This window comes from Castor canadensis, chromosome 5, assembly GCF_047511655.1.
Source record: "Castor canadensis chromosome 5, mCasCan1.hap1v2, whole genome shotgun sequence".
Taxonomy (NCBI): Eukaryota; Metazoa; Chordata; class Mammalia; order Rodentia; family Castoridae; genus Castor; species Castor canadensis.
The window spans coordinates 129,998,359-130,025,489 of record NC_133390.1 but is presented as its reverse complement, the minus strand read 5'-3'; the positions used below and the strand labels follow the sequence as shown (position 1 = coordinate 130,025,489).

Sequence of the window (27,131 nt, the reverse complement as noted above, 5' to 3'; positions counted from 1 at the left end):
AAATTCACCAGCAGAAATAACTAGGCTGCAGAAGCAAATGGGAAACAGACTCGAGTACCTGCTGGCTGTGCTGCCTGTGGCACCTGATGACCCCTCTGAGCGCTGTATTGAACTGAGGCCATGGGCCGGTACTGTGGTGTGGTTGAGGTAGGGTACTGACTGGATGGGTAGTAATATACAGGCATCTGTGAAGACAGGAAAGAAAAAGCAGGAGGTGAGAGCTCTCTGGAAAGAAATATTTTTCACATACAACATACAACCATCTTATGATGTTATTTGATTGGGGTAAATGGTAAAGGGGCCGCCATGAACTTCTCCCACGCCTGCGTGTATTTCTTCCTCCCACGATAAGGTGAGGTCCACTCCCCACACCTGGAAGCTGAGCTGGCTCTGTGACCTGCTTTGACCAAGTCATGAGCAATGAAATGGCTGATTAGAGTCTATCAAAGCACTTTGTAGAGTGATTTGCACATAGCCAGTATCCAAAAAAGTTTATGCTCAATATAAAAGGGGAACTATGTTAAGATATTATTTAGGCCACCTTCTGTAAACTTTCTAATGACTGCAAATGACTAAAAATACTCTAATTGCTTCCACTGAAATCAAAAGATTCCTGGTATGGAAAAACTTCCTTGCCAGTTTTAGGACATTACTTGAAGGCTACTTTGTATCTGATCTTAGTTGATTGCTTTCTATCTCTGGGCCTCTGGCTTTTCTCCTATCATCTTCTCTAAAGTGAAAACAGAGGCAACCCAGTAGACAGCCTGCAAATATTAGTATACACAGAGTAAAATTATGAACCAATTATTTGAGAATTGTGATTTTATGGCTATTTTGTTTTCAGATTTGCTCATGGCAAGTAGGAAAAATTTTCTATTTCAATATTGCTATTGAAACATTTTGTTGCCTCAGGATAAAGTAGGAACAAAATATAATTTGTGTGGCTTTGTGATTCTGTAGTTCCATGGACCATTATGAATTTTAATTCCAGCTACCTAACAATATAGATATTCAAGGGTATAGGGCTGAATAAGTCTAAAACAATCGTGGGTCAGTAACTGCCAAACTAACTTATTTATTGTGTGAATTATTTATAGACATTTAATCTTACTATTTCTCCCTTTTCTATGAAGCAATTTTTAATGATAAAAAGCTGAAGAATTCTGGAGTAATAATAGATTTGGTTACACTCTGGAAAATTGTGATGCAATTAAAGATTATGCATCATACACCTCTCAATGTTAAGAATAACTATGAGCTAATTCATTCATCAGTATTTACACACCTTTTAGTAAGAATAGAAATTGATTCTCTAGGAAACATTGTGTCTTGATTTATAAACTCGTGAGTGTGATATACATTCCTTGGTCTTCCCTTTCCCATTCAATATGAAACATAAAAATGCCTGCAGAACCAATTGGTCAAAGACTGAAACCTCCAAAAGTGTGAGCCAAACTAAACCTCCTTTCTCTCTAAAAAAAAAAAAAAAATGCCTGCAGAGTTGAGGGATGGAATTCAAACACTTAAAAGTTTCCCAATGAACACTGCCAGCTGTATGAGAGGTTTGGAGAACTGTAGCCAGCATCTCTCCACAGTACGGCATTGCCCAGCTCTTAGGAATTGTGGCCTCCAGTCACACAGAGTTATTGGGCACTTGGCCCATCCTCATCCACCTCAGAAAGAAGGAAAGAGAACTGAACTAGAGGAATATTTTAAAGGAACAGTCTGAATGGTTTGAAGGGAGAAAGAGGACAGGAAGAGTAAAGATAGTCTAAAATGGAGGAAATGTGTATTTTCAACAAAGCACGATAAGATATGGAGAATCCAAAACTGGTTGGGTTAGGATAGGAAAGAAATAAAGAAATAAGAGACTATAAAAAGATTAACACTGGATGGTCACTTTCATTCTCTCTCTCTAGGGATAAACATCGCCTTTCAGTCTAGTGAAAGTGTATTCTTTCCTAATAAACTTTACTTACTATCACTTTCACTACAAAAAATAAGCACATCTTCTATTTCCCTTCTTTGAATTGCTCTGCCTTGTCCATATGCTTCCTCCTTCTTCCTAGTGGGCATTAAGAGAGCAAATGCAAGTCAGGGAAAATTGATCTTCAAGATATTTTCTGTATAAATTTAGTGTATTTCCATAAACACCCATGAGCTGAATCTTAAATCAGTTCTTTTCATTGCTCTATGGTTGTGCAGTGAGATTTCAAAATGTTTACTAAATTGAAAGTCACTGTGGATCATGACCTATTCCTCCAACAGTGGTTCTTTTAAAAAGAAGGTTAAAATGTCCACATTGATCCGTAACCATGAACAACTGTTTTGTTTCCCTCCTTTTCTATTTTTTAGGCCCATTGAAGAGGGAATGAAAGCATTTCTGTTGCAGACACACCAGGGTTCTGAATTGTCTTTGCTTCTACAGTGCACTGACACTAAAATTCCTTCATTAGGTAATGACTTTTTTTAAAGTTTTCAACAAAGCATACTGCCAACTTTTGACTTAAGCATACTTTTCTTTGACTAGAAAAACAAGTAAGGACACTTAGATGTCATTTAGGCTAAAAGAACTAAACTAATTTTTCCTAATAATTAAACTTGAAGTTTTTAAATTATTAGTAAAATAACTAATATATTAACTACAATCTTTCTCCTGTAACTAAGATTTATTTTAAACATTTCCTTAAATCCCACTAGGGAAGGAATATTACCAAGATGGTGACTGAAGATGAACTATTAATTAATCACTCAACATAAAATTAATGACTGAGTGAAAATCATTTCATGGGAGAGGGTTTTGTGTGGCTTGAAGAGAAAATAACTTATTCAAAAATCAAGGCAGTGAAACAAATGACATGGTAGTGACACTGTACTTTAAACAGCTCATCCCATGCAATACTTCATAATTAAGGTGGAATTTGCTTGGGATATGTGTGCCTTGAAAATGGACCAGAAGATACCTCTGTGCATTTTACATCTTGACAGTAATCACTTCCAATATTCTGTAAGGGATACCCAGGAGGGCACCAGAGATGTTTGGTGGTGAACAGTAACACATAATCGGTCTTTGGGAAGACAGTAAAAATCAGTGATCTGTGGTGTCTTACATGCTCAAGTCAATTAAATATGATTAATGGTTACCTGTGAGAGCAGGCGGGAGTTCTGCTTCTCCTCAGGGAGAGGAAAGGACAGTCAATATTGGCTTATGTTCCTCCTTTATATTCACAGAGAAGCCTGCCTGCCTGGAGCATCAGATTAGCTCCAGAAAATGCTTGTGAATTGATAAGAAGGAAAAACACATTTGCTAAGCAGTAGAAAGAGAGGGTTCAAAGTGCCCCAGGGCAGGGCTTGCCCAGGAAGAGAAACCAATGCTTTTTATAGCTTCTGTGCCAACAGTCTGGAACATGGAACACCCCTTTTGTGTGATAAGCCGTTGGATCAGTTTCAGCTAGCTGACTTTCTGAGCTCCAGTACTGTGCACATTGTTGAACAGAAAGACAAAACAGGTCATGGAGGTGTATATCAATGTGAACAGAAGGGCAAGACAAGTAGACCCAACAGCATTCTATAAGGAAAGACAGAGTTGATTCATCACAAATCAGTGAAGCCACAGGTGTGAAAGAACATCTACCTGTGCAGGTGGAGGCTGTTGCACGAAGCCCTGTGGAGAGGGAGCAGCCTGAAGAACTTGCTGGGAGATGGGAGGGCCTGAGCCTGAGAAGCCCCCTGTAGAAAGCTGCTGGCCTGTGGAGGCGATGACATAGCTTGGCTGCTGAGCTGGCTGTGGCATGAGGGAGGATGGGTAGACAGGACCCGAAGGGGGCTCAGGAGTTTCTCCTGAGGATTGTCGGCTCAGGCTCAGCTGGCTGAACTGGACTGCCACATCATCTCTCTGCAGGTGGGGGATACAGAAGGAGATCAGTAAGCTCAGTTTGGGAATGAGAAAGAAGGCAGACTGAAGCAGACATGGGATGCACAATTGTGGTTATGGGAGAGGAAGAACTTAAATTAAATAATGGAATTCTTCAGCCAGAGCATGTTACATGAAAACCAGGCTTCAATCATCCCAGGTACCAGAGATCTTAACAATTTGACGTAAATCTCCCTCCTTTTTTTCCTTGGCAGTGCTGGGGGGTTTGAACTCAGAGCCTCATGTAACAGGTTCTATATAGGTAATTTGAGCTATGTTCCCAGTCCTTTCTGCCTTAGTTGTTTTTTCAGAAAATTGATACATTATTTTTTGCCTGGGCCAAGCTTGGACTATGATCCTTCTACCTATGCCTCCTGCATGGCTGGGATTACAGAAGTGTAGCATCATGCCCAACTTCTTTTTTGGTTGAAGTAAGTTCTCACTAACTTTTTGCCCAGGCTGGCCTTGAACCACATTCCTTTTGAGCTCTGCCTACTATGTAGCTGGGATTATAGCCATGAGCCACTGTCCCTGGCCCTTTCATCTCCCTCTTTCAAGAGCAACCTACTCTTTCTTCATTGAGGGCTCAGGCTTCTGGGGATGGTGCTGCAGACAAGGAGCACTTAGTGTGCTGTCCCCAGGTCAACTGGTCTTCCCAGCTGCAAGTACAGTTCTACATGCTGCAGAGAGGCTGGAGCCCCTGTCCTCATCAACTACCCACTACTGCTGCCAACAGAGACAGGACCTGCATTACAGTGGGTTGGTGGATCACAGGCCAAATTAGGCACATTTGTTCAATGCTCATTCTTTCAACTGCTGCCCCAAAGGACCTGCCACAGTGAGGAAAACATGGAAGGAAACAGGATTGGAGTCCTAGGAAATTATGAGCATAGGGTGGTGATGGTAACCATTGTGACTGAGATTTTGAGATATTTCCTCAACCCTCACACTGAATTCATGTACCTATCTTGGGGTCCTTTGATTCCTGGTCCACTAGTAAAGTCTTTTAAAAAGTGAACCAGATTGAAGAAACACTGAACACAGGACAGAAAGGTGACAGAAAGGAAACAAGAGATGTTATGCAGAGGTGGGTAGCTTTGATCAGCCATGAGACATTCACACACATCTCCTTGTCATCTCACAGTCAGCCAAAGGTACCGCCCTCCCCTCCTGCTGCTCCAGCATCAGCCAGAGCTACACAGGCAAACAGTAAAACCAGGGGAAATCTCCCCAGGAAAAAGATCATCTGGACATAATACAGTACCATAGGGAAGTGCTGCGTTGGAGACATGGGCAGGAGATGCTGGGGAGGAAAAGATACCGCAGGATATTGCACGGACTGGGAGGATGCCTGCAGGCCCTGGACAGACTAGAGGAAAGAAAAAGCCAATCAGGAAACTGCTGGGGTTGAAATTCCATAGGAAGCACACTACTGTCCCTAACAGGTCCCCTAGGTTCAGTGCAGCTCAGAGAAGAGAAGCAGCCACCAAAGAAAAATCAATGTCATGCAGTTCAGAGCCCAACCTTGAGGGAGGCTCATTTGCACAGAGTGAGCGTGAGTCAGCCTTTAAGAGGTTAGCGATCTTTGTTGCATGGTGTTGTTGGCTAGATTCTCTGACTGTGTGGATTATGTCTGTATGTCTCCCTCCAAAAGGATGGCAGCTCTGCATCTTTCCCAGAGGTGTAGATGTGAATAGCCACTCTTTCAAAACTGACTGATTTCTGTTCTTCTCATTGAAAACAAATTCACTACTGATGCCTTGCAGACATGAGCACTGATATGTGATGGGAAGATGACACAACGGTTTAGGTGAGACCAGTCACCAAGACAGATGCTCCTTGTGCATAAAACTGCATCCAGACCTGAGGAAACACCTACTCATTTCCTCTGCTACCTCTTCTCACCCTGTAGGCCTGAGCACTGGATGGGGAACTCATCTGACTTCAGGTCAGAAGAAATTCTATGGCTCTGCAATTGAAGATTTAGGCTGTCAGGTTTGACTTATGAAGCTCAGTGGGGACTGGCATCATGGAAGATACATCCCTTCCCTGAAGTACTGCTGCTCTGAAAACCATGCAGCTGCCTTCCAGCAGCTCCTCACCTGAGTGACCAGTGAGCCTGCCATCTGTGGCTGTGGCTGCACCTGCGGCTGAGGCTGAGGAGACGGCTGTTGTGGGGGCTGCCCCACCACCGCACTGCGCAGGGGCTGCTGGCTGCCTGGCGGGTTGTATATTGCAGGAGTTCCATCGGGATTCACAAAGGGTTGACCTGCAATGGAATCACAGCCTGGTCCAGGTAAGTGTGTCAGTCTCCCTGGCATAAAGAACCCCTTGGATACATACTCCAAATGCAGGGTAGTCAGAATTCAAGACCCCAGAACCTCTGCACGAGGTCAAACTTTTTACTCCTTGTGAACCTAACTCACTTAAGCTAGATGACAGTGTAAGACCAAAGCAATTTAAGAAATAGCAAATAAAACCACCACCTTCAGAGAGCTTTGCCGAAGCTAAAAGTGTGTCTGTGGACAGTAGCACCCAGTTGAGAGTCCTGTGGAGATCAATCTTCATGAGGCCACGTGTTTCGCTGGCCTGTACCTCACAGCCATCAGCATGATTACATACACAAAGATAGTGCATGCTTCCAATTCACACAACTCTGTCTACATTCAGTTATTTACCAATGCATTTATTTGGCTTTCCCTAAGACTTGCCACTTATTCAGAATCATTATCAGTTCCCCAAATGCACACATAGGGGAACATAATGCATCTGTCTGCTCACTTCTCTAAGCAGAAAGTAGACACAACCAGGAAGACACAGGGGTTTATATTTTACAGGTGATATACAGAATCATCTTGTAATGGAGTTGATATATTATTCTGCCTTTAGGAACAAGGACATGTTTTGCTATAATTATTAATCTACTAATAATATTGTTTCGTATAAGAGAATTATTTCATTCTTTGCAAAACAGTATTATTTGAGCCTGATAGTGATTCTGAGAGGAAGAAAGTCATCATCTCCCTGCTTTGCAGACCAGGAAGTGAAGGAAAGGTCTCAGGATGAGGGACCACAAGGCAGAGAGAGAAGAGCAGCAGAAGACAGAGGGAAATGAGAGGTGAGGAGAGAAAAACTGATTTCCCAAGTGACAGGGCCTCAGATACAAAATATTAGCTCTTCCAACAGCTCCATAAGTGTGCACTCTCATTTCCACTTCAGCAAAAATAAAATTAGGACCCAGAGGGAGCAGTCAACTTATTCAACAATATAAAAAGCAGTAAGTGAGAGAACCAGGAAACGACTGGCTAGTAAGCTACCAGTCCATTCACCCTCCAGTGCAGCAATATGAAGATGTGAATTATCCAAGTTTACATAAGGAACACAGCTAGGAACAATATGAAACAAAGGTTACAACTGAAAGCTACCACTCAATGCATGGGAAGTCAGGCTGGATGGAGGACCTACTTCAGTGTAGAATCACTCCCAGTATGGGCAGAATCAGAACATGGAGAAATGTATCAGTAAATGGAACTGTTAGTGAGTCCTTTCTTTTCTTTTCCAGAGTCCTTGCAGCTCTGCTGGAAAGGGAGAAGCAGGCATGTTTTTCTACCAGTTGAATTCACAGAGATAGAACCCTACTCCTTCTAGCAGAAGGCCTAGAAGGAGTAGGGTTCCCAGGATGGAGGCAGTACTCCATAGGTCCTCCCCACCTGTGCACCTGAGAGATGGTGCAGGCAGCATACCAGGTCTCCTAAAGCATATATTCAAATCCTCTCAGCCCATGCACTGTTCTAAGATGTGCATGTGATGACAGAAGAAATCAACCTTGATTCCTAATAATTTATATGAAGAGCAACCAAGGGTCACCAATTGTATAGGGAAAATTAGCAACAAACATGGATCAAGAATGAGAAGTAAAATCTCAAAACTGACCCAGAAGAAGCAGAATATTCTAGGAATCAAAGTTCCTATGGTACTCATGAAAGAAGAACCAATTGTTACAAAATGGGAGCTAAGCTAATTAAATCAAATCTGCTAAGTGAAAGAAGTCAGCCACAAAATGATATCTACTGCATCATCCCATCTTTTTACTTAAAGGTGAAGCTAATCAATGGTAACAGAAATGAGAACAGTGGGATAAGAGGGAACTGACTAGAAGATTAGATCTGTCCTGTGTCTCACTCTGGGTGATGCTTACACAGGTAACCACATAGGTGAAAATCTTCCAAGGCCCACCCTTTAGATGGGTATGGGTCATCACTTCACCTACATGTTTTATGCCTCAGTAAATAAAATTTAGAAAGCAAAGTGGTACACGATGGGTTGGCAAATGCTAGGTTGTGGTAAAGCCAAACAGAATGCTCACAGGTACAGCACAGGGGATTTCATGTTGGCTCTCTTAGGAACTGCATCCTCCATTATTACCACAAAGTCTGGGCCCAACTATTGTGTGCATGTGTGTAACAAGAAACTTTAAATTCTGCATATTTATCAGCATACCTGTCATAACTAAGGAAGTCCAGATAACAGTTTCATAACCAACAATACCGAGTTACAGAGGGAAGCAAACGTACAGGAAATATATTCACAGAACAGAAACTAAGCCTATTAAATCTACTGTTTTTTAATAGTTTCACTATTCCAGGTGCTTGTTTTCCTACCATTGACATTTAATTTTAGCAACATTTTTATTATATTTGTTTTCTTTCCTTAAAAAAATTTCTTCTACATTCAAACCTTAAATCCACATCCCCCAAGCCAATGATTTAGCAAATGAATAAAAAATACTTAATTAAAATGTTAACAGCCTATTTAATGTTCAATCCTTAGATTCCCACTTTTGCTTGCTTTTGTATTTTAGAAAGACAAAAGGAAAGTTTTAGAAACTGTAAGAAAATCTCTATAGCAACAAGTATCCAACTTTATTGAAATTATTTCGAAATTAGTGTCATTCTGTACTTACATATACACACACAGAGGAGAGAAAGAAAAAAGGGTCTTTACTATGTTACTATATGGCTATAAATCATCACCCATGGGAAGTGTGGAAAACTACCTATAATTAGGTGTTCAGATGTCTTTTTTAGATAAATTCTAGATCTTTGTCTTGAAAAGTGATTAATGAGCTGTGGAGCAAAAGTATGAGGTGGCTCTAAGTAACTGTATATGTAAGTTCTAAGGACTCATAAAAGAAAGATGGAAGGTTCTGGAAAGAGCAGAAAGGTAAAATTCTGGTTTTATGCTCACCCTGGAAAGGCGGGAAGACATAAGGAATGTGAGGGAAGTGACATGGGTGACAGGGTTAGAGAACAAAAGCACCTTCCTAAGACAATGAGAACAGGCAGCCATAGGCTTTTGAGTCAGGCAGTGACAGTTTCTCTATATTCTATGATTTCTACCAGTCCAAATACAATTATAACTGGATACAAACAATTAGTATGAAAGACAGATGGATGCTGAAGACTGAAGAGGAAAGAAAAGACTGGCTGGGCTGGGGCCTGTTCAGCCTAGCAGAGATTTTCGTGTCAGAAATGGCACAAACAGGCCCAGCAGGGTATGCCATGTGTGTCTACACAGGTAAAAAAAGACAATGACAGAAGTAAGTTGGGTGCCTTGAGTTCAAAGCAGGACCAGAGAAATGAATTAAATGCAGATTAAATTAAATTTAAATTCCTCTCAAATATATGATGGTCCATATCGCCATGTATCATGGACAGTAGATATTATTTCAATAATACATTCATATTGAGTAGTTGCACAGTGTCAAACACTGCAAATCAAAAATAAATAAACTAATAAAAAGTAACTGGAAAGAAATGAGCTGCAGGGCAATTCACAGGCAAAGTCAAGTCGTCAGATGCACTTGACACAAAAGCACTTTTACTCTCTATTGATAGAAGGGTAATTATTTAAAAAGAGAGAAAGGATGAGACAAAGAGATTTTCCTTTCCTAGTGTTTAGGAGGTGATATGCAAATGACAAGGGAGTGTGTGGTAGGCCATGATTAATTCAGACCTGGCAAGGATATATTTAAAGACAGCACACAAAAATTTCATGGCATACTTAAGAAAAATGTGGAAGCATTTTGGATAACATGATAGAAACCCTGACAAGAATAAAGACTATAACATTATGAAAGCCCATCAGGAGCATTTAAAAGAGAACAGAGCTAAAGGGCTCCTCAGAGCATGGCTCCTGCCAAAGGCACGACCTTACATAACACCATCATGAATTTGCACAAGATGAAGCAAAACAAAACGGCTAAACAATATATATGGGCAATAACTAGTACTGCCTTGCAGGAATGAATATATTATGTAGAGACAACTTTAAAAAAATACTCTGGGACAACTCACGCACTCATCCAGATGCCTGAAAAGCAAAGAAAGAAAGTCCTGACTTAGAAATGGAGCCACTATGAGCTGAATGTAAGACCAAGACAAAATTAAAACCTGTGCTTGTTATGGGGGAACTACAAGAGCACAGGTGGGTGACGTTGTTGCCAGTGTGCCAAACATTTAGTTCTGAGGAAGAGCTAACTCAATGATGCTGAGAAAGGAAGTGTCACTCTTCTTTCATACAGAAAAACCTGTGATTGGAGGCCATTTCGTGTCTTCAAATCAATGCTTATCTTATTCTGGCCGAAAACAGATTTTTGGCAATACTGGAATTTGAACTCAGAGCCTCCTGAGTGTTCTAGCACCTAAGCCATGCTCCTAGCCCTTTTTGCCTTCATTTGCTTTCTTTTATTCATATGTGCATACAATGTTTGGGAGAGTCTTACAGATTTTGCCTAGACCAGCCTTGGGCTGTAATTCTCCTACTTCAACCTCATGAGTAGCTGGGATTATAGATTTGTACCACCATGCCCAAACTAGACAGATATTTTATCACTTGTAATTATATATATAAGGTACCTTCTCAAACATACATATTAGGCAAAAACTGTTCCACTTTCCAAACAAATTTCTTTAACAGGTATAGATATTTCCTCAGTAACATGTAACCTGTGAGTACGTGTACCATGACTAAAACTTGTTATCCATTATGTGGAAGCCAAAAAATATAAAATAAAATAAAGCAAAACAAAAAGATGGTCCCTTTCCATAGGAGCTTATAAATGTGCTACTAACAAGAAAATGCAATGAAGAAAAATTCAGGTGAGAAGCAAAGTAGTCAGATGCCCTTGGTACCTGATATAAAAATATTTTGTCATGCCATTGCACTTGTCAGAAAGTCATCTAAGAAAGGATGAGAGTGATGGTAGTGAAAGAGGATGAGTTTTAGCCCAAAGGAGGCAAACTATAATCGATGTTATATAAGAAATTAGATAGATATATGTATACATACTTACACACACACATATACAGATATAGATATAAAAATACGTAGTACATACTTAAAACACAACACATGTTGGTGTATATTTTCAATTTATAATCATAAATATATTCTAGAAACAAGAAGTATATTTCTTTAATCTCACCATTCAACTGTATTATAAAATATAGTAATACATTTTCCTTCTGGTCTAAGAATATTTTAATGTTTAGTATTTGTCAGATTAGACAAATGTGTGTGGGGAAGCCACTCAGCAGAGTTATTATATCTTTTTCCTTACTTGAGATCCGTTTTCAAAAGAGATATTTTCATAACAGCTCTAAGTGACTCCATCCAATGAATAAGAATTGGCACTTGTAGCCAACAGTGCTCTATTTCTGTTCTCTATAAACAAGATTATAGATGATAATATACACATACACATGCATAACAATGCTATCATTACAAATAATATTCTTGCATTATACCCTAAAAACTCTGTTGAATTTTTTTTTGAAACACTGTAATTTTGCTTAAAACAAGCCACTCAAAACAAATGTTTAGCATGTGCTTTTTTTATCAGACCCTCTATCTCAATTAAAAGTGAAAGAATTTAAGCCAACAGTCAGATCCGTGCCCAGAGTACTGAATACAATCATAGTTTTCTTTTAATTTCCTTTATAGCACTTGCAATAATCTAAATAAAATAAAAAGCAACCCAAAACTCCTCCTCAGATGTTTCTGGTCTGGAGTTTTCAATAAAATGATTATGTCTTCTTTTCCTTCAAGTTCATAGCATTTTCAAAATGTCTCAATCAAACACCATGCTGAGAAGATACCATATGTTTTATGAAAATGTGTCAATTATTCAAGTAACTATTTTACTACAGTTCTAATGTTTCTCTGAATTTACTAATTGCTAGGAGCACTATATGTGAGAGAAGAATTGAGTCAGATCACTTTCATGAGATACACATCCAGTTTTGCATTTCCAAGCTCAGTTAATTGAAGAAAGACTCTGGAATGATCTAAGCTAACCTTCAGATCTATTCTGAAACAATTCCATTTTTTCCAATCACTAATAAAGGTCTCTGAAAAAGTAACTCATTGATGTCAAGCTTCCATAACTAGGGTTCCTCTACTGCTAACACTTTGGACTAGGTAATCCTTCATTGCAAGGAGCTGTCCTATGCTTTTGAGGCTGGTAAGTGGCATCTCTAGCTCATATCTAATCAATGGCAAGAGCGTCCTTTTCCTCCCCAGGTAATGATGACCAAAATGTCTCCAGATATTGATGAGTCAGCCTTGGGGGCACAGGCAAAGTTGCCTCTTGTTGAGAAGTTTCCTACATGAGGCAGCAGTTGTTCAATTTGTCTGCTAATGTTAGGACCTCCACCCCTAAATCCTTTGGAATTAATGTGGAAGTTAACTGACCCACTAGAGAAATTAAAAGTGAAATAACTAATGGTCATTCATCAAGGAGGAAACCATGATCATGAAGGAAACAATTTCCCAAACCCCAGCATAACCAGGTTAAGCCCATTATCCCTATGAATTTGTTCTCTTTATCCTCTGTGCCACTGATGCTCCTTATTCTCCCATAGGATCTGGCTGAAGCTCTGTGGTAAGAAATCAGCTTCTATAGTTAAGAACCTACTATGCGTCTCCAAGTTCCTGAAACATATTTAATTCAAAGCTCTTCTGATGTGGTACAGGCTAACCAGGGGTGAGGTCTGAGAAACACTAATTTTTGTATAGTATATCCAAGCTTATCACACTGTTGTCTCTGACCTTAGCTTCTAGGTCAGACCTTAAACACCATGACCTTAGACTAGTGAAGAAGACACAAAGAATGGGGGATGCTTCTGGGAAGGATCTGTGTCTATATTCATTTAGACATGAAGTATTATACATAGCTATAATTGGTTCTTACTAAAAAAAAAAAAAGCCACAGCAGTTCACACACCCAGTGTCCTGTTCAGTAATTTTCACAAAAGTTGCTAGCAAATTCAAAATATCAAACACAAAAAAACACTTTTGATGAGCTTGTGTCCCTAATAAATAGCATGCAATAACTAACCTGTGTGTGGATTAAGAAGGATGCTTCCAGGTGGGATGCCTGTTGCAGCTTCAAGTGGAAGGAGGATGTAGCTGGTGCTGCTGGGAGGGACCTGGCCCCCCATTCCATTCTCTGCATAGGGCACACAGCCAGGAGAGCCAGCTGCCATGCTGGAGGGCAGGGGTGTGCTCTGGAGAGGGGGGTGGGTACGGGACAGCGATCCTGAGGAGCCTGCACTGCTGGAAGACTCAGAACCTGGCACAGAGATATGAATCATGAAATCATTGGGTAAACAGAGAAGCAGAGAGAAACAAGTCTGTGTCTAAATGCTTACTTTTCTATAACCAACCATTAAAGAATCTGAGGTACAAGCTATAGGACCAGGTTAACTAATACCCCTCCTATATTTTGGGCTTACATTTTATAGAACTCTTTGCGATGTGTTTTTCAGATGTGTCCATTTTCTAAGAAAAGAGTAATTGAAAATGAGCCCTGCCTGCCTGTCTCTTTCAGGATTTTAACACAAGACTAGGTGATAAATGGGTAAATGAGATTTAAAGCTCCAAAATCAGTTCCTGCAAAATCCCAGATTCTGAGTAATTAGAGAAACAGTATTTTTCTCCCATATATGATTAGAAAAACTGGACCATTCCTGTTGAGAGCATAGCATATATGAGTGAACAAGTTTGGGGAGGGGGAATGTGGTGCTGGGGATGGAACCCAGGGCCTATGCATGGTAGTCAAATGCTCTACCACTGAGCTACAAACCCAGCCCATGAGTGAACAAATGTAAAAATCAAATAGTATCTTTTGAAAGGAGTGAATAGTTTAGGAGAACACACGGAGGACTGAAAGGCAAGGAGAAATGGATGAATCTGAAATCTGATTCTTTCTGACCAGGGACAACTTTGAACTATTGAATATTAATTTCCTTTTGTGTAATGATGGAACAACATCAATTTTGGATATTAAGGATTTAAGACAAAAAAGAGGATGTGAGCCAAGAGGCTTGGCACAAACTATGTAATAAAGAGATAGAGGGTGTTATTATTCTTGTTTTTAAGCACATGATATAAGTGCTTAAAATGCTGTACCATATTTCACATATTTGATTTTTATTAATACCAAGGGCTGGACCACAGAGGTCTTAGCCCTCATAGCAATCACATATCCTTCAGATTCAATGAAACATCTTCTAGTGACATAGGAGAGAACCAACATTGGGGATACTGTGGATTTCTAAAACATGTACGTAACTGGGACAGTGTGTGGAATCCCCAAGTGGAAGTTATCTCTAATATTTCTCCTTTCTCTCCACTGTGATCAAAGAGAGAAACACCTGCCACACGCCATCATTCCCTGAATACTCACCACCTTCACTGTGGCAAGAGTGAGGCAGCCCCAGTGCTGTGACTGTGGCCGTGTGCAGCTAAGTATGAACTAGAGCATTGAAGAGACATTACTCCAAGCAAAATTTCTATTACTATAAATAAAACTAATCGATGATTTGAACATCACAGGTTGCAAGAATGAAGTAAAAGCATTCATTAAATCACCTGCCCATGATTATTGATTCCTCTGTGTCATGAAAGGTCAAAAAAAGAAAAGCAATAGGTAACATTCTTTCCAAGATTTTAAAAAGAACCCTGGAATTAAACTGGAGAGTTTCTAAAAAAGACAAGTAATATGATGAGAACATGCAATAGCAGAGAACAGGGGCAATTTGGAGAGTCTGATGACTTTCGAGACAGAGAAAAGTAATATTTATTGAGCACTTAGTATGTGTAAGCACCAGAATAAACACTTTAATAACAAATAGTTGTACTGCATCAATGGATAGGGAAAGAGAGTAAAGAAAAGTTAGATAACCAAAGCCAGCTCATATAGCTAGAGAATGGCAGCGCTGGGATTTGATCGAGGCCAACTAATCTCCAGCCCAAGCTTTAATGCTGACCTGTACTGTCTCCCTAAAGTGTGCATAGCAGTACACCATGGCTGGCTACCAGGGTTCTCAACTGGGCATCTTCTCTGCTTTTCTCATGACTTGATTATTAATAATGATAAAGTTTTAGGTTCATTCAGGATGCTTCATCTGAATAGTTTAAAATGATGACGAGGTTCTGAGTAATATATGGGGAGAAAAGCAAAGGATGTAAAAGAAATATTGAAAATTAAAAAAAAGAGTTTTTAGATTATAACACTGAAATTATGACTACAAGATCATTATCCCTATAGAGTTTGTTTATGGACTTGCTGTGAATGGTTTGATGCCATAGAACGAGTTAATCACTAAAGCAGTGCCAAACATTCTGCACACAAATGCTTAGGGTCAGAGGAAAATGATTCAGTTCATTTCCAGTGACAGGGAGAAGAGAAAAGAGCTGGGCCAATGAAGCCTCTCAGGCAGCTGATCTGAGGTCTGAGCTTCTGCTGGCCTGGGGCGAGGGTGTTGGAGGAGGGGCATATAGACTGAAGGATCAAAATCAAATCCAAAGAGTGAGTTAATTTTGGCTTTAGAAAGATGGTTGTTAATCACTGAGTTTATAGTAACACTTTCTTCTGTCACCTGGGGAAAAGTAGTAACATCACCAGGAAGGCACAAAAAACAATGTAAATGATTTGATCGCACAGATTAAAGGAAGGAAGAAAGACTAAATTTGGCTTAAAATCTCAATACTTGCAAGACAGACATGAAGTGAAACTTCCTTGGAGGGGTGGCTCAGTTCTAAACATAAAGCTAGGGCTCAGAAACTGGCTTTTCCCATCAGCTTATAGCGAGATTTGACCAACTATAAATTGAGATCTCCTAGATCAGGCAGAACAACATTCTGCAAACAGCCAGCACTACTTGGTAAAAAATCGCTGCTAGCAATAATGATAAACAGCTCGGGATTAGAAGTGTTCACAAAATTAAAACAAACTGATGTTGGTATTTTGAAAACTTTAGGGTTTTGGGTGCTGAGAATTAAGTGTTTTTGGTTTTCTTTACTTGGGGGTTTACTGATAGCCAAGGCAAGATGTAAACAATATGTCCCTGTGACAAGCATTGTGAGACCTCTAATCTAATTTTTCCAGAAACCTCATTTTTTAAAGATGAGACCAGATCCCCAAATACTTTATATACATTTCCCAGAGCTCACTTGGAGTGAGGTGGTAAGAGTTCAAACTTGGGCAACTAGAACAAGCTCTAAGCCTGTAGGTCACCCCTTCCTTCCCACCCTCACACTCCCTCCCACTCCACCCCAACCCTGGTAATTTAACTGAGAACCAGGGGAAGGGGGGCAGGGCCCAACCTAGCCTGGGTCAAGTTCTAGGAGATACTAGACAGAAGTTCCAAGCTACTCACAGTGGGATGTTCAGAAGTTGAAGCTGGATCCTAAGGAACCAGGTGTGGAGGGGGTGCACTGCTAGGTGAGAGTATTGGGTGAACTCTCAAGAGAGAAAAAAATAGGAAAAGAACTGACAAGGCAAAGCAAAACAGAGAACTAGGAAGGGACAGGGCAGAAGGGAGGAGATTCCCTTGCAGAAGCAGAAACACATTCCAGGAGGGAGCATTCTAGGTGTTAGATTCAGTTCTGCCACTTGCTAGCTGTGGTTCTCCAGGAGTAGTTCCTCCTTTAGACTTCGGTACACTCTTCTGTAAGTCAGAAGCCCTCAGACTGACAGAGTAAACCTGGAGCAATGAGGAGAAGGTGGCTGGAACCCTTACTTGATCAAAGTTTAGATGGCTTTCTTCCAGACTTCAGGCTTCTCACCTCCCTTTTCTTAGATCATTTCTGTGCCTTTAAGATGTAAACCTTCCAGTTTCCTGCCAGCTTTACAACTCAGGCTGTGTTTCTTAAAGACCTGGAAGCCATCATTTAAATGTAATTGGTAAGAGAGGTAGATTGGGGTCAGATGTGCAGGAAATGGTACTTGGAATTTTATTCTAAGTATGATAGGATTCATTTGGAAGATTTTAAACATAAAATTGACCTAAGGTCATTGCATTTTAAAAACTGAAGAAGGAAGAAGAAAAGGGAAAGAAGGAAGAGGAGTGCCTTTGGTGAGGGTTAGGTGAGGGGGTTCTGGCTGCTGATTGGAAACTATTATATCCCTTGTTTTTTGTTTTTTTTTTTTTCCCCTCATGACCAACTGGTCAAATACTCTTACACTGCTAAGATTTAAAGTCACTCTTTAGTTTTATCTACTGCTCTTTTAACATCTTTACTGAGTTGCATTTCATATACCATAAAATTCATCCTTTAAAAGTATACTATATTCACATAGTTGTACAATCACCCATCCCGTTGTAGAGCATTTTCATCACCCCAAAAGGAAACCAGTATTATTTAATAGTCACACCCCACTCTCTGGTCCCTACCCTAACCTAGGCAAACACTGATCTAAAGTCTGCTTCCATGGATTTGTCTAGTCTGGACATTTCACATAAACAGAATAGTAAAATATGTGGTCCTTTGTGAGTGGCTTCTTTGATGTATTATTTCAATCCTTTCTTCCTTCACCTTTTTTTTGTTGGTACCGGGACCTACAACTTGAGCCACATTCCACCAGCCCTTTTTTGTGATTGTTTTTTTCCAGGTAGAGTCTCACAAACTATCTGGTTGGCTGGCTTCGAACAGCAATCTTCCTGATGTCTGCCTCCTGAGTAGCTAGGAATATAGGCGTGAGCCACCAGTGCCTGGCCTTCAGCTTTAATAAGTATAATTGGCAAATAAAAATTATATATTTTTACAGTGTACAATGTGATGTTTTGGTATATGTATATAAATATATATATATATATAGAGAGAGAGAGATAATTAAATCAAAATAATTAACTAAAAAATATAATCATCAAGAAAGATAGTGCCTATCTTCAAGGTTGGTGTGGGGGTAGGAACCTTACCTCAGCTGTCATACTTAGCAAACACACTAATACATTGATGGCCTAATCATACTGACCAATTTCCTCCTAGCATCATCCAAAACCTTCTGTCTCATCCCAGTGCTTAAAAACTCTCCCATGTTTTGGTTCAGTAGAGCTGAATTCTATGGCTCTCCCCTACTGTAATAACCTTGATTCCTATTATAATACTTATTTGATAAAGTTTTCCTTGCTTGCCTATCTAACCCACCTAGAGTAATTTTTCCTTAACAGGGATCCCAAACTGTAGTTTTTTTTTTCCTTAAAAATTAATGAAAACATTTCTAGATTTAGAGTTTCAAGAGTTCTATACAATAATCTAAAGATTCTGAAGTTATAGAAGAAAGAGACTATCCTGGATGTATTAATGCAGTAATGAAAATAAACAAGAAGAGGAAGTAGTGGAAAGATAAGTAATATTGCATTGGATCCCCAAATATTCTAGGAAGTAGATTGAATGCGACAGCAGCAAGAACACTCTTGCATCTAGAGAACAATTTACCAGGCCACTTAAAACTATGAAAACAAAAGGACATCTTATCTCTACAGCTATTTTCAGAGTGCAGTTCCTAGACAAAGGGCCAAATAGCATCAGTTATTACCTGTGAATTGGTTAGAAACATACATCCCTGATCCCCACGCCACACCTCCTGACTCAGAAGCCAGGGATAGAGCCATGACCTGTGATTTTGATGCAGCTGACATTGAGAACATTGCTCTGGAACTCAAAAGTGAGGAATGGTAATTAAAGCAGTGCAATTTGGCCAATACAAGAAAAGACAGATGTCTTATATCATAGCCATGTGGCCCTTTCTAAGAAAACATTGGGTTGCAGTACACTGTCATTCCAGGGCTCTTCACCAAGACATTATCATTCCAGGGCTTTTAATGGCAACGTCAAACTCTGTAGACCTGCGCTGGGCATCTGATAGTCAGCCCAGGCCTCAAGAGAATATGTTTTTCACTAAGATGTAGGAGAAATGTGCTTCTAACATGGAAAAAGTTTATTATCTATTTCAAAGCAGAATCAATGTAATTAGAAGAGGAGAAGAGAGTTACTTAAATGTCACACTCCAGACTTGCTTTCTGAAATGCTTAAAAAAAACTTTGCAATTCTATTGTGAACAATAAGGCAAAAAAAAAAAAAAAAAACCAAAAACCAAAATATCCCTGGAACTTGTTGATGTTCTGAAGCACATGCAGCAAAAGTGACAGCTTTATTTCATCACACCATCTTGGGAAATTTTAAACTTTGTTTTGACATCTTATCTTGGTCTTCAAAATTCTTTCCCCTTTCCATACTTGCACCTCTTTGACAAGCTTTCAAATGGAGACACTTAAATTAAGAGACAAAAAAAAGTCTGCAGTACTTAACAATCTCAAGTCATCCTTTAAAGAGCATGGCATTTTAGCATTCTTAGAGTGTTTAAATGCTTCCAAAGAGCTTTGCTTTGAAAGTGATTGGGGGTTAGTGCATAGAAAATGATGATTAATTTAAAAATTTTAAGAGCTCTTTTGGTGTGCTGGAATTTTTAAGTGCACCATTTAAGGTACTTGGTTTCTGCATTTTAAGATTTAAAACTATTTAATCTTTCTTAGTTTACAAGAGCTCAAGTGCACCACAGTGGATTGTCTTGATCTCAGCTGCTCCAATAGTGGGATATGAGAGCAATTAATTACAGTAAGAAATCACAAGCTCAACAACTGGCGAAAGAAGAACTTGCAGGAAGAGTGTGAGCCCACCTGCACCTCTCTGAGGAGCATTCCTGAAAGTGTACAGGTATGTCTGTGACTAAATGCTATTCATTTCTTTTTTATGTAGTAAAACATGAGATAATTTCCTAGTAGGAATTTGTCAACAACATAATTATATTAAAGCACCAGCATAATGAATCTGAGTTTTGCACAGTCACCTTCCCACCTGATCCAGCATGAGGATGGTTGGGTACCTATTCAGCCCAGGTCTGCCTGCATCTAATGTCTGACTGGGGTTCTCCATTCACCAGTGTCCTAACCTGGTTTCCCGCTCACCTATCATCCCAGACTCGTGTGTGTTCCACAAGCATGTCCTGATGCTCAGGACCCTATAAAGAGCCAGTTGGCTTTTTAAACTCCATCAGTATAAAGTTACTTCAAGTTGATGATTGCTACTTTTAGACCTCTCAGTCTCACTTCCTAATGACTGGCCACAGTAACCTGTCTCAAAATATCAGCATTCCCTTGGGAAGAAAAACTTGAAACTCTACACTTATCTTCGATTCACCTTCCTTATTTGCAAAGAAGGGATGAAAGCATTAAAAGACAATAATAAAAATGAAAAAGAACTAGTGTTGATTGGTGCTTTTATTTTCCAGGTATTCAGATTGCTTTCTGTATGTTGAGGCCTTTAGTCTTCCTAATAAGCATGCAATATAGGTACAATTATTATTTTTATACCTCAGATGAGGAAACAGGTACACATAGGTTAAATAATATGCCCAGGATCATACTGACAGTATACTAATGCAATAACTTAATCTATTAATATTATAATTACCTTACAAGGTTGCAAGGAATAAGTCATAGCATTAAATGTAAAAACAGTAGATAATTTTTGTTAAGTAGTTGACATTGGCAAGTGCCATGGTAATCATTTTGTAAAAGTCATCTAATTTAATCTTTACTGGGAAAATTTCAGCAAGTAAACTTAAGTAATTAAGCTACTGAATGGGTTCAAGTAACATTTTATGATAACCTACATTTTCTCAATAAGGGAACAATATTAGAGAGCTTAATAACTTGACATAGACCCATAGCTAGAAAGATGCAGTAACCTATGTAAATAGCACTTCTGATTTCCCAGAATGTAAAGTAACTACTACTATTGTCATTGTCATTAAAGTCAGAGAGACTGGTGACCATATGGCTTGGGTAGAATACAGAAAATAACAGAACGTGAACCCATTCAGTACTAACTACCTGTTTTGGACAGCTTCCCGGCACTCCTGGTACTGGATGTACTGTCACCCCTGGTCAGCACCGTGATGCCCCCAAAACTGGCCGTCTTGGTGATGGTGGGCCGCAGATTGCGGTTGGAGCTGTCAGAGTCTGTGCTACTCCAGGCCCTGTGGTGGTCAGACCACTTGAGCTCGTTCTCTGAGCTGCTCTGTCGACTCCCAGAAGTCCTCCCTGAGCCGTCTCTGTTGCCCCTGGAGCATGGCCACCAGAAAGATGCACAGGAACAGTGTTATATTGTGTAATAGGGTGGTGTTGAGACAGAGGGTCCTTTCTTGGAAGAGTCATCTACATAAGACCCTTCTAGCCAACCACTTCAATTAAATCACCCCCAACCATGCTACAAATGCCTTGACGATGTATAGACAGATCACTCACAAAACACACATTACAAACAGAAAAGCCAGACCTAGAAATGTCACATGATCCCTCTACCAGGGACAGAGAAACAACTAGACAAACATGTATAAAATGTAATTGTTAACTTCTCTTACAGAAAACAGAAGGGGATAAGTTCTCCTTACTCAAATCAACAATGAATGTTCAGAAGTAATTGTAATCTTAAATTATTCTAAAATAATTCCCACTAAAGAAGAGTTTTGTTCTCTCTCTTCAGTACTAAATAATTTACTTGGGAAAATGTGCAAGATCCAGAGAAGCTATTTATTAATCATTTTCCATCTTCCTGATCTATGTTATATCTGACTTCACCAAGGCTTTGACAAACAACACTAAAATCACAGAAATTACTTTAGTAACCCATGGTAAGAATTTTACCCAATGAATTGAAGCTTCATGGTCAAAGGAAATAGCCTTTTAATCTCTCTCACTTAGGAAAGCTTGTTAAAACAATAGGGTCAACACTGTACAGTGTCATGAAACTTTCCAAGGGTATCAATGCAAATAAGCAAAAAACTCTTTAAGTGAAAGAACACATCTATTCAAAATTCAGAAAGGAAGTGGTTTCCACAGCCAGAAATGAATTTTAAGGACTCCAAAGTAGCCTTAAGAATATGAAAAAATTGCATGCGATTTATTGAGGAAATTTGGTGAAATTTGCATTTTCACTGGTTTCCAATCTACTTAAGAAATACCTTTATTGATATTTCCAAATCTTTTTTTCTGAAGATGGAAATAATCAATCATTAAAATACCCTATGATTCTTATGAATTATAAGTAAGTGAAGGGAACATTAACCCCTAATTTCATATCAATATGCAATGTGACATATTCAATTCTTGAATCAAATCTCACAGATACATGATCAGTAGCTTTCCTTTAAAAGTTATCTTTTAAAAACAATAGTGTGTGACTGCGAGCTAGAAGTCTGCATATCTAATTGAAGCTTTCACCAACCAAATTGTACAGAAGTATAGGGAAATTTTAGGTTTTGCTTCTACTTTACTTACTAAACTTCTTTTATTTCAGGGAAATTTAAGAAAGTAAATGGAATCAAGAGATAATAAGAGTGAAATAACTAATCTGTGACATGAAGTTTGCACAGTCAGGGAGAAAGTGAAATGGAAACATGTCAAAACAAGGGGACGAAAATACCAGAGGCCCTGAGCCTCAACATTTTCTTGCATTCTCTATTTTAATAGAGATAGCTGGTTTTAGGAACAACTGACTACCTGAAGAGACCTGGCTATAGGTAGGATGTACCCTCACCAACCACCAAGTGACTTTAGTTGTTACAGTTCTTTGAGATTTAAGAAAGTTATCAGTTCAACCCTGGTCCCCTCTTACTAGAATCTGAGGAAACAGTGGTCATTGGAGCTAGCCCTTCTGTAGGTAACTAGAATGTGATCCTAGGATAGTCCTTAAGCACATATCCTAAGATCTGTTTCTGAGCTGAGTATCAATTGATGGCATTTATTTTCCTTCATTTCTGAGCACTCTATTTTCTTGCCCAAGTTAGGAATAGTGGACACTTTGAACTGCCTTTACCACTATGCAGATGGCTTTGTCCTAAGTTGCCTTTGTGAGTTTCTGTGCTTGGTGATTTTGGTGGGTGGTGGAATCCATACTTGAGATGGTCGGCCTGAGCATATGGTAGGTCCACTAGGGGCAGCTTGGGGACCATGTAAAAGTAACTGGCCTACTGGAGGCAACAACAACCCATATTTTGTCCACATCAGCCTAAACAAACTAGATCACAGTATGTGAGTTGAGGGATAATGGTTAATTTAATTCTTTTCCTCTGGGTTTTCAAGGGAGAAATGCAAGGTTATTTTCTTAAATAGTCAAGTGTGAAAAAAATGTCTACTAATACATGATATTAGACTATGTGGTTCAATCCAGAAAAGGAAAGGAAGTTGAAAAAAAGTTGCTAATTTTTTGTTTCTGTCAAAGTATAAGAGAACAAATTATGCTAGCTTTATCAATGATGAGATTCTAAATTCAGACTGACTGAAAAAAGATACTTTCTAAGCACACAATCCATTAACTTTTTAAAAATATTTTGTCTTCTAAATTAGCAAGAGTTTTTGGGTTTTGCCTTTCCTATAATAGAAATGAATGCTAATATCCACAAATGCATTAATACATTTAACACACACGTTAGATACTGAGTGTACTTATAGCGCTGCATGCCATCTTCCCTACAAAGGATGGTAGATAGACACTTAATAGAGTGGTGACAAATGAGTGTGGTCCCTCTGCTACCAGAGAGCTTTAATCCTAGTATAGAACATAAATAATTGTTTTCATCCTTTCCCTTTTTTCCCACACAGATCTGAATTTAAGAAGTTCATTATAATCTGAAGGAACTTTATAATTTTCTTTAGAAATAAAATCTGTGTTCAAAGATAGTTTGAATTACTATGAAGGACAGTAGTGATTTAAAAGTTAGATACTCAAATAGAGTTACCATTGATTTATCTTCCTTTATTGGGAATGTGTATACAATTGCATCCTTTCATAGAAATTTTAATTCAGTACAATTAACCAAAATGGATTTGGAAATGACAAGTCAGTGTGCTACCAGAGTTGGCCTTCTACAAACAGAAACTCAGAAGAACCCTGAAGAAGAGGGCACAAAGGGACAGCCTTCCAGTTCCACCTCTCAAATCGTCCAGTATAACGTCACATTATCTGTGTAACAAACTTTATAAGGAGAAAACTGAAAAAGTTTTATTTCATGAACAGGAATATTTTACACTAATACACTTATATTTAACATGGATTCTGCCACATAATCTGAAAACACACTTTAAAAAAGTAAACCATACCAACCGAAAGAGCTGTCTTTTCTTATAGGTCTCATTGCATATGTTACTGTCTTCCAAGAGCCTACTGGAAATGAAAAACATGATTTTTATGAAATAAAATCTAAGAGTACTAAATGTCCTATGGATGTGTACTCTACTATAGCCCATCTTTCCTGTAAATCAATCCCTTATCCTATGTTTTATTTATGTGATGTTATTTTGCCATCATAAATTAATGGCAGCGTGAAAGGATTATGATCCTCATCCTATGTTAGATAAGGGGGAAGTAAAGGATGAGGAAAGAGTGATGATAGAAGAAGAGAGGAGAATAAAAGAAACTGACATATGTATGAAAGAGATGTTATTAAATATATAGGCTGTGATTTTTTTCCTTAAGGTTTTTAATCTTTTTGAGTCCAATGAAATACTGACATTCCAGCAAAATTTATTTTTATAAGGAAGCCACTCAATTGATCTTTCTTTCTTTGGACCACCAAGACTTGCTCATAAATACAATGTGACATATGATCAATTATTATACCGTTGACTACAGTCCAATTTAAACATATATGACACTTAGGTATAAATGAATAGGATTACAGAGTAAGGTAGGGCAAACGGTTTCCCACTAAATTGATTTGTAAATGCTCACTTAATATTTTTGGTGTGGGTATAGAATGTTGGAATGCTCCAGAATCATTGCCAAGAAATTAATACTCATGTATTCTTGGTTCTATTGGAAATTGGGAATATGTATCTAAATCTGTATAAATTTTGAAGTTTGAACCACTCATATAGACGTGTTTTATAATTTCATTTTGTCTTGTAAAAGAAGTGATTCTTTTAGGGATTAGTAACTTGAAGATTTCAAACTGCTAATAAGTGCAATGGCTTTTTAAGATCAGTTATCTATAATGACCAGTTTAAATTTCTCTGAGGACTGTCATTTAATGAGTCTCAATTTTAATCAGTTTTAGGACACCATTAAGCTGACACCTGAAATAAAATCAACCACCACTTTTCTTACAAACACTATATTTCTAAACAAATTGCCAATTTTGAGTCATTGGAAATGTGTTTAGTGCAGTTAATGTGGGTTCCATCATTTGTCCTGAATATCTGCAATGAAACCAATGGAACATTTTAATATCTATGTCATTCTAGACCATTTTTAAAAGGTGTATGTTAAGTTTGAAAAACATCTGATTTTATGCCAAAGATGTTCTATGAATTTCAAAACTCCTTTATTTATTGAGTACTTCCCTTCACTAACTCTTAAGCAGGTTACAGTAAATCAGTTTAGACATGTTAGCCCTTTTATGAAGACTAATAGTTTAGCATGTGAAACTTTAAATAATATTATTCTGATTATTATCTGTATAAATGTATAAAATTATGGGGCATATAAAATTGTCAATAACATCAAATGCACAAGTACCTTTTAATAAGTACTGTTCAATAAATACTGTTCAATAAGCCAATGAAACTGTTCATTTCTGTGTGGTCTCAACATTTCTTCCTGGTGAAGGTAAAAATTACACCAGAAATTGAGACTTTAAATATGGAAAATGTTTAATTCTCTGTTTAAAAGTAACTTGAGAGAACTTTTTCCCCAAATTGAATACTGTTTAGACATGTTAAATAACACATGTATGTGAATATATGTGTGTATGCATAGATATATGTATTAACTTATACATATATTCAAGAACACACTTATATATGGGATATATGTATATGGGAATATACAGGACACACATGACAGACTGTTCCTCTCATGACATGTAAAGGCAAATTTAATTTTACCTGTTTTCCACAAAAAGGCTTTCCTGGGAGCAAACTGACTGAAAAAAAAAAAAAGAAAAGAAGGTGTTGTATCAGTTGTTCTGGGTGTGCTGAGGGATCCCAAATCTTTGCCTGATTTTAAACTACTTTCCCCTCCTAGGGAAAAGGATTAAGAAAATTATGTACAAGAGATGGAAATAAAAAAAGAGAAAAATTCTTTAGCATTAAAAGAGTAACCAATTCTTATGAGGCACAGACACTGTTTCATCAGGACATCTACACCATCAAAGTCGGAAAAGAGATGAGAATGAAAACTTCTGGAGAAATGTGGATGTTGACTTTTGAATCAGCCGTCTCCTTTAGAGCTGTCCAGGTGCAGAACAAAGCCAAGGGAAGGGGTGCAATTCCAGGCAGACATGCAAATTTGACACAAGCCACACAAGGGTGGGAGCACAGTGAAGCCAGGATCCTGTCATTACTGCCTGGTACTGATGTGTTCTAATGAAAGAAAGAGATAGGCTACAAGTCTCTCAAAACTGAATCAATTTTAACCATGAGTAAGGGGGGGGAGGAGTTACAGAAGATAAGTTTTATTGAAATGAAGTGAACTAGAAAAAAATTATTAAGCTCTGTCTGGTATTTCTTAGTTCTTCATATAGAAAGTAAATGGCTTTCTTTTCTCATTTCTGTTCACCTAATGTTCATTTCTCTCCTATTTTATTTTTAATACAGAATGAAATTATATAATCATTGCACACCAAGGAAAGGTGGATCAAATTAAACTTAACCAAAGCAAAAGAAACTGCTACACAAAACACAGTGCTGTGTTTAACTTTGTTTAGAAAGTAATACAAAACTATTCTCAAAGTGTTAGATATCTAAACATCTATACATATGCACCTTATTTGATGTGCGAATTTTCTAAATGATGAATAAGTGACTTA

The 27,131-nt window shown here is 38.5% G+C and overlaps 1 protein-coding gene across 32 annotated transcripts in view; it reads right to left on the bottom strand.

Annotated features, from left to right (window-relative positions):
* Nucleotides 1–27,131, bottom strand: part of Arpp21 (cAMP regulated phosphoprotein 21) — a 148,373-nt gene that overhangs the window by 44,851 nt on the left and 76,391 nt on the right. For 21 of the 32 annotated variants that reach the window (XM_074074126.1, XM_074074128.1, XM_074074130.1 and 18 more), the window contains 8 exons: nt 26,209–26,246; nt 24,428–24,487; nt 21,154–21,386; nt 13,314–13,547; nt 6,016–6,182; nt 5,178–5,282; nt 3,635–3,895; nt 59–185 (listed from right to left, as the gene is read on the bottom strand). In XM_074074126.1, the coding sequence (XP_073930227.1) occupies nt 59–185; nt 3,635–3,895; nt 5,178–5,282; nt 6,016–6,182; nt 13,314–13,547; nt 21,154–21,386; nt 24,428–24,487; nt 26,209–26,246 (1,225 nt within the window). Of the gene's footprint in view, nt 1–58; nt 186–3,634; nt 3,896–5,177; nt 5,283–6,015; nt 6,183–13,313; nt 13,548–21,153; nt 21,387–24,427; nt 24,488–26,208; nt 26,247–27,131 lie in introns of those variants that run through there. The other 11 variants (XM_074074138.1, XM_074074142.1, XM_020163729.2 and 8 more) reach the window with 6 other exon arrangements.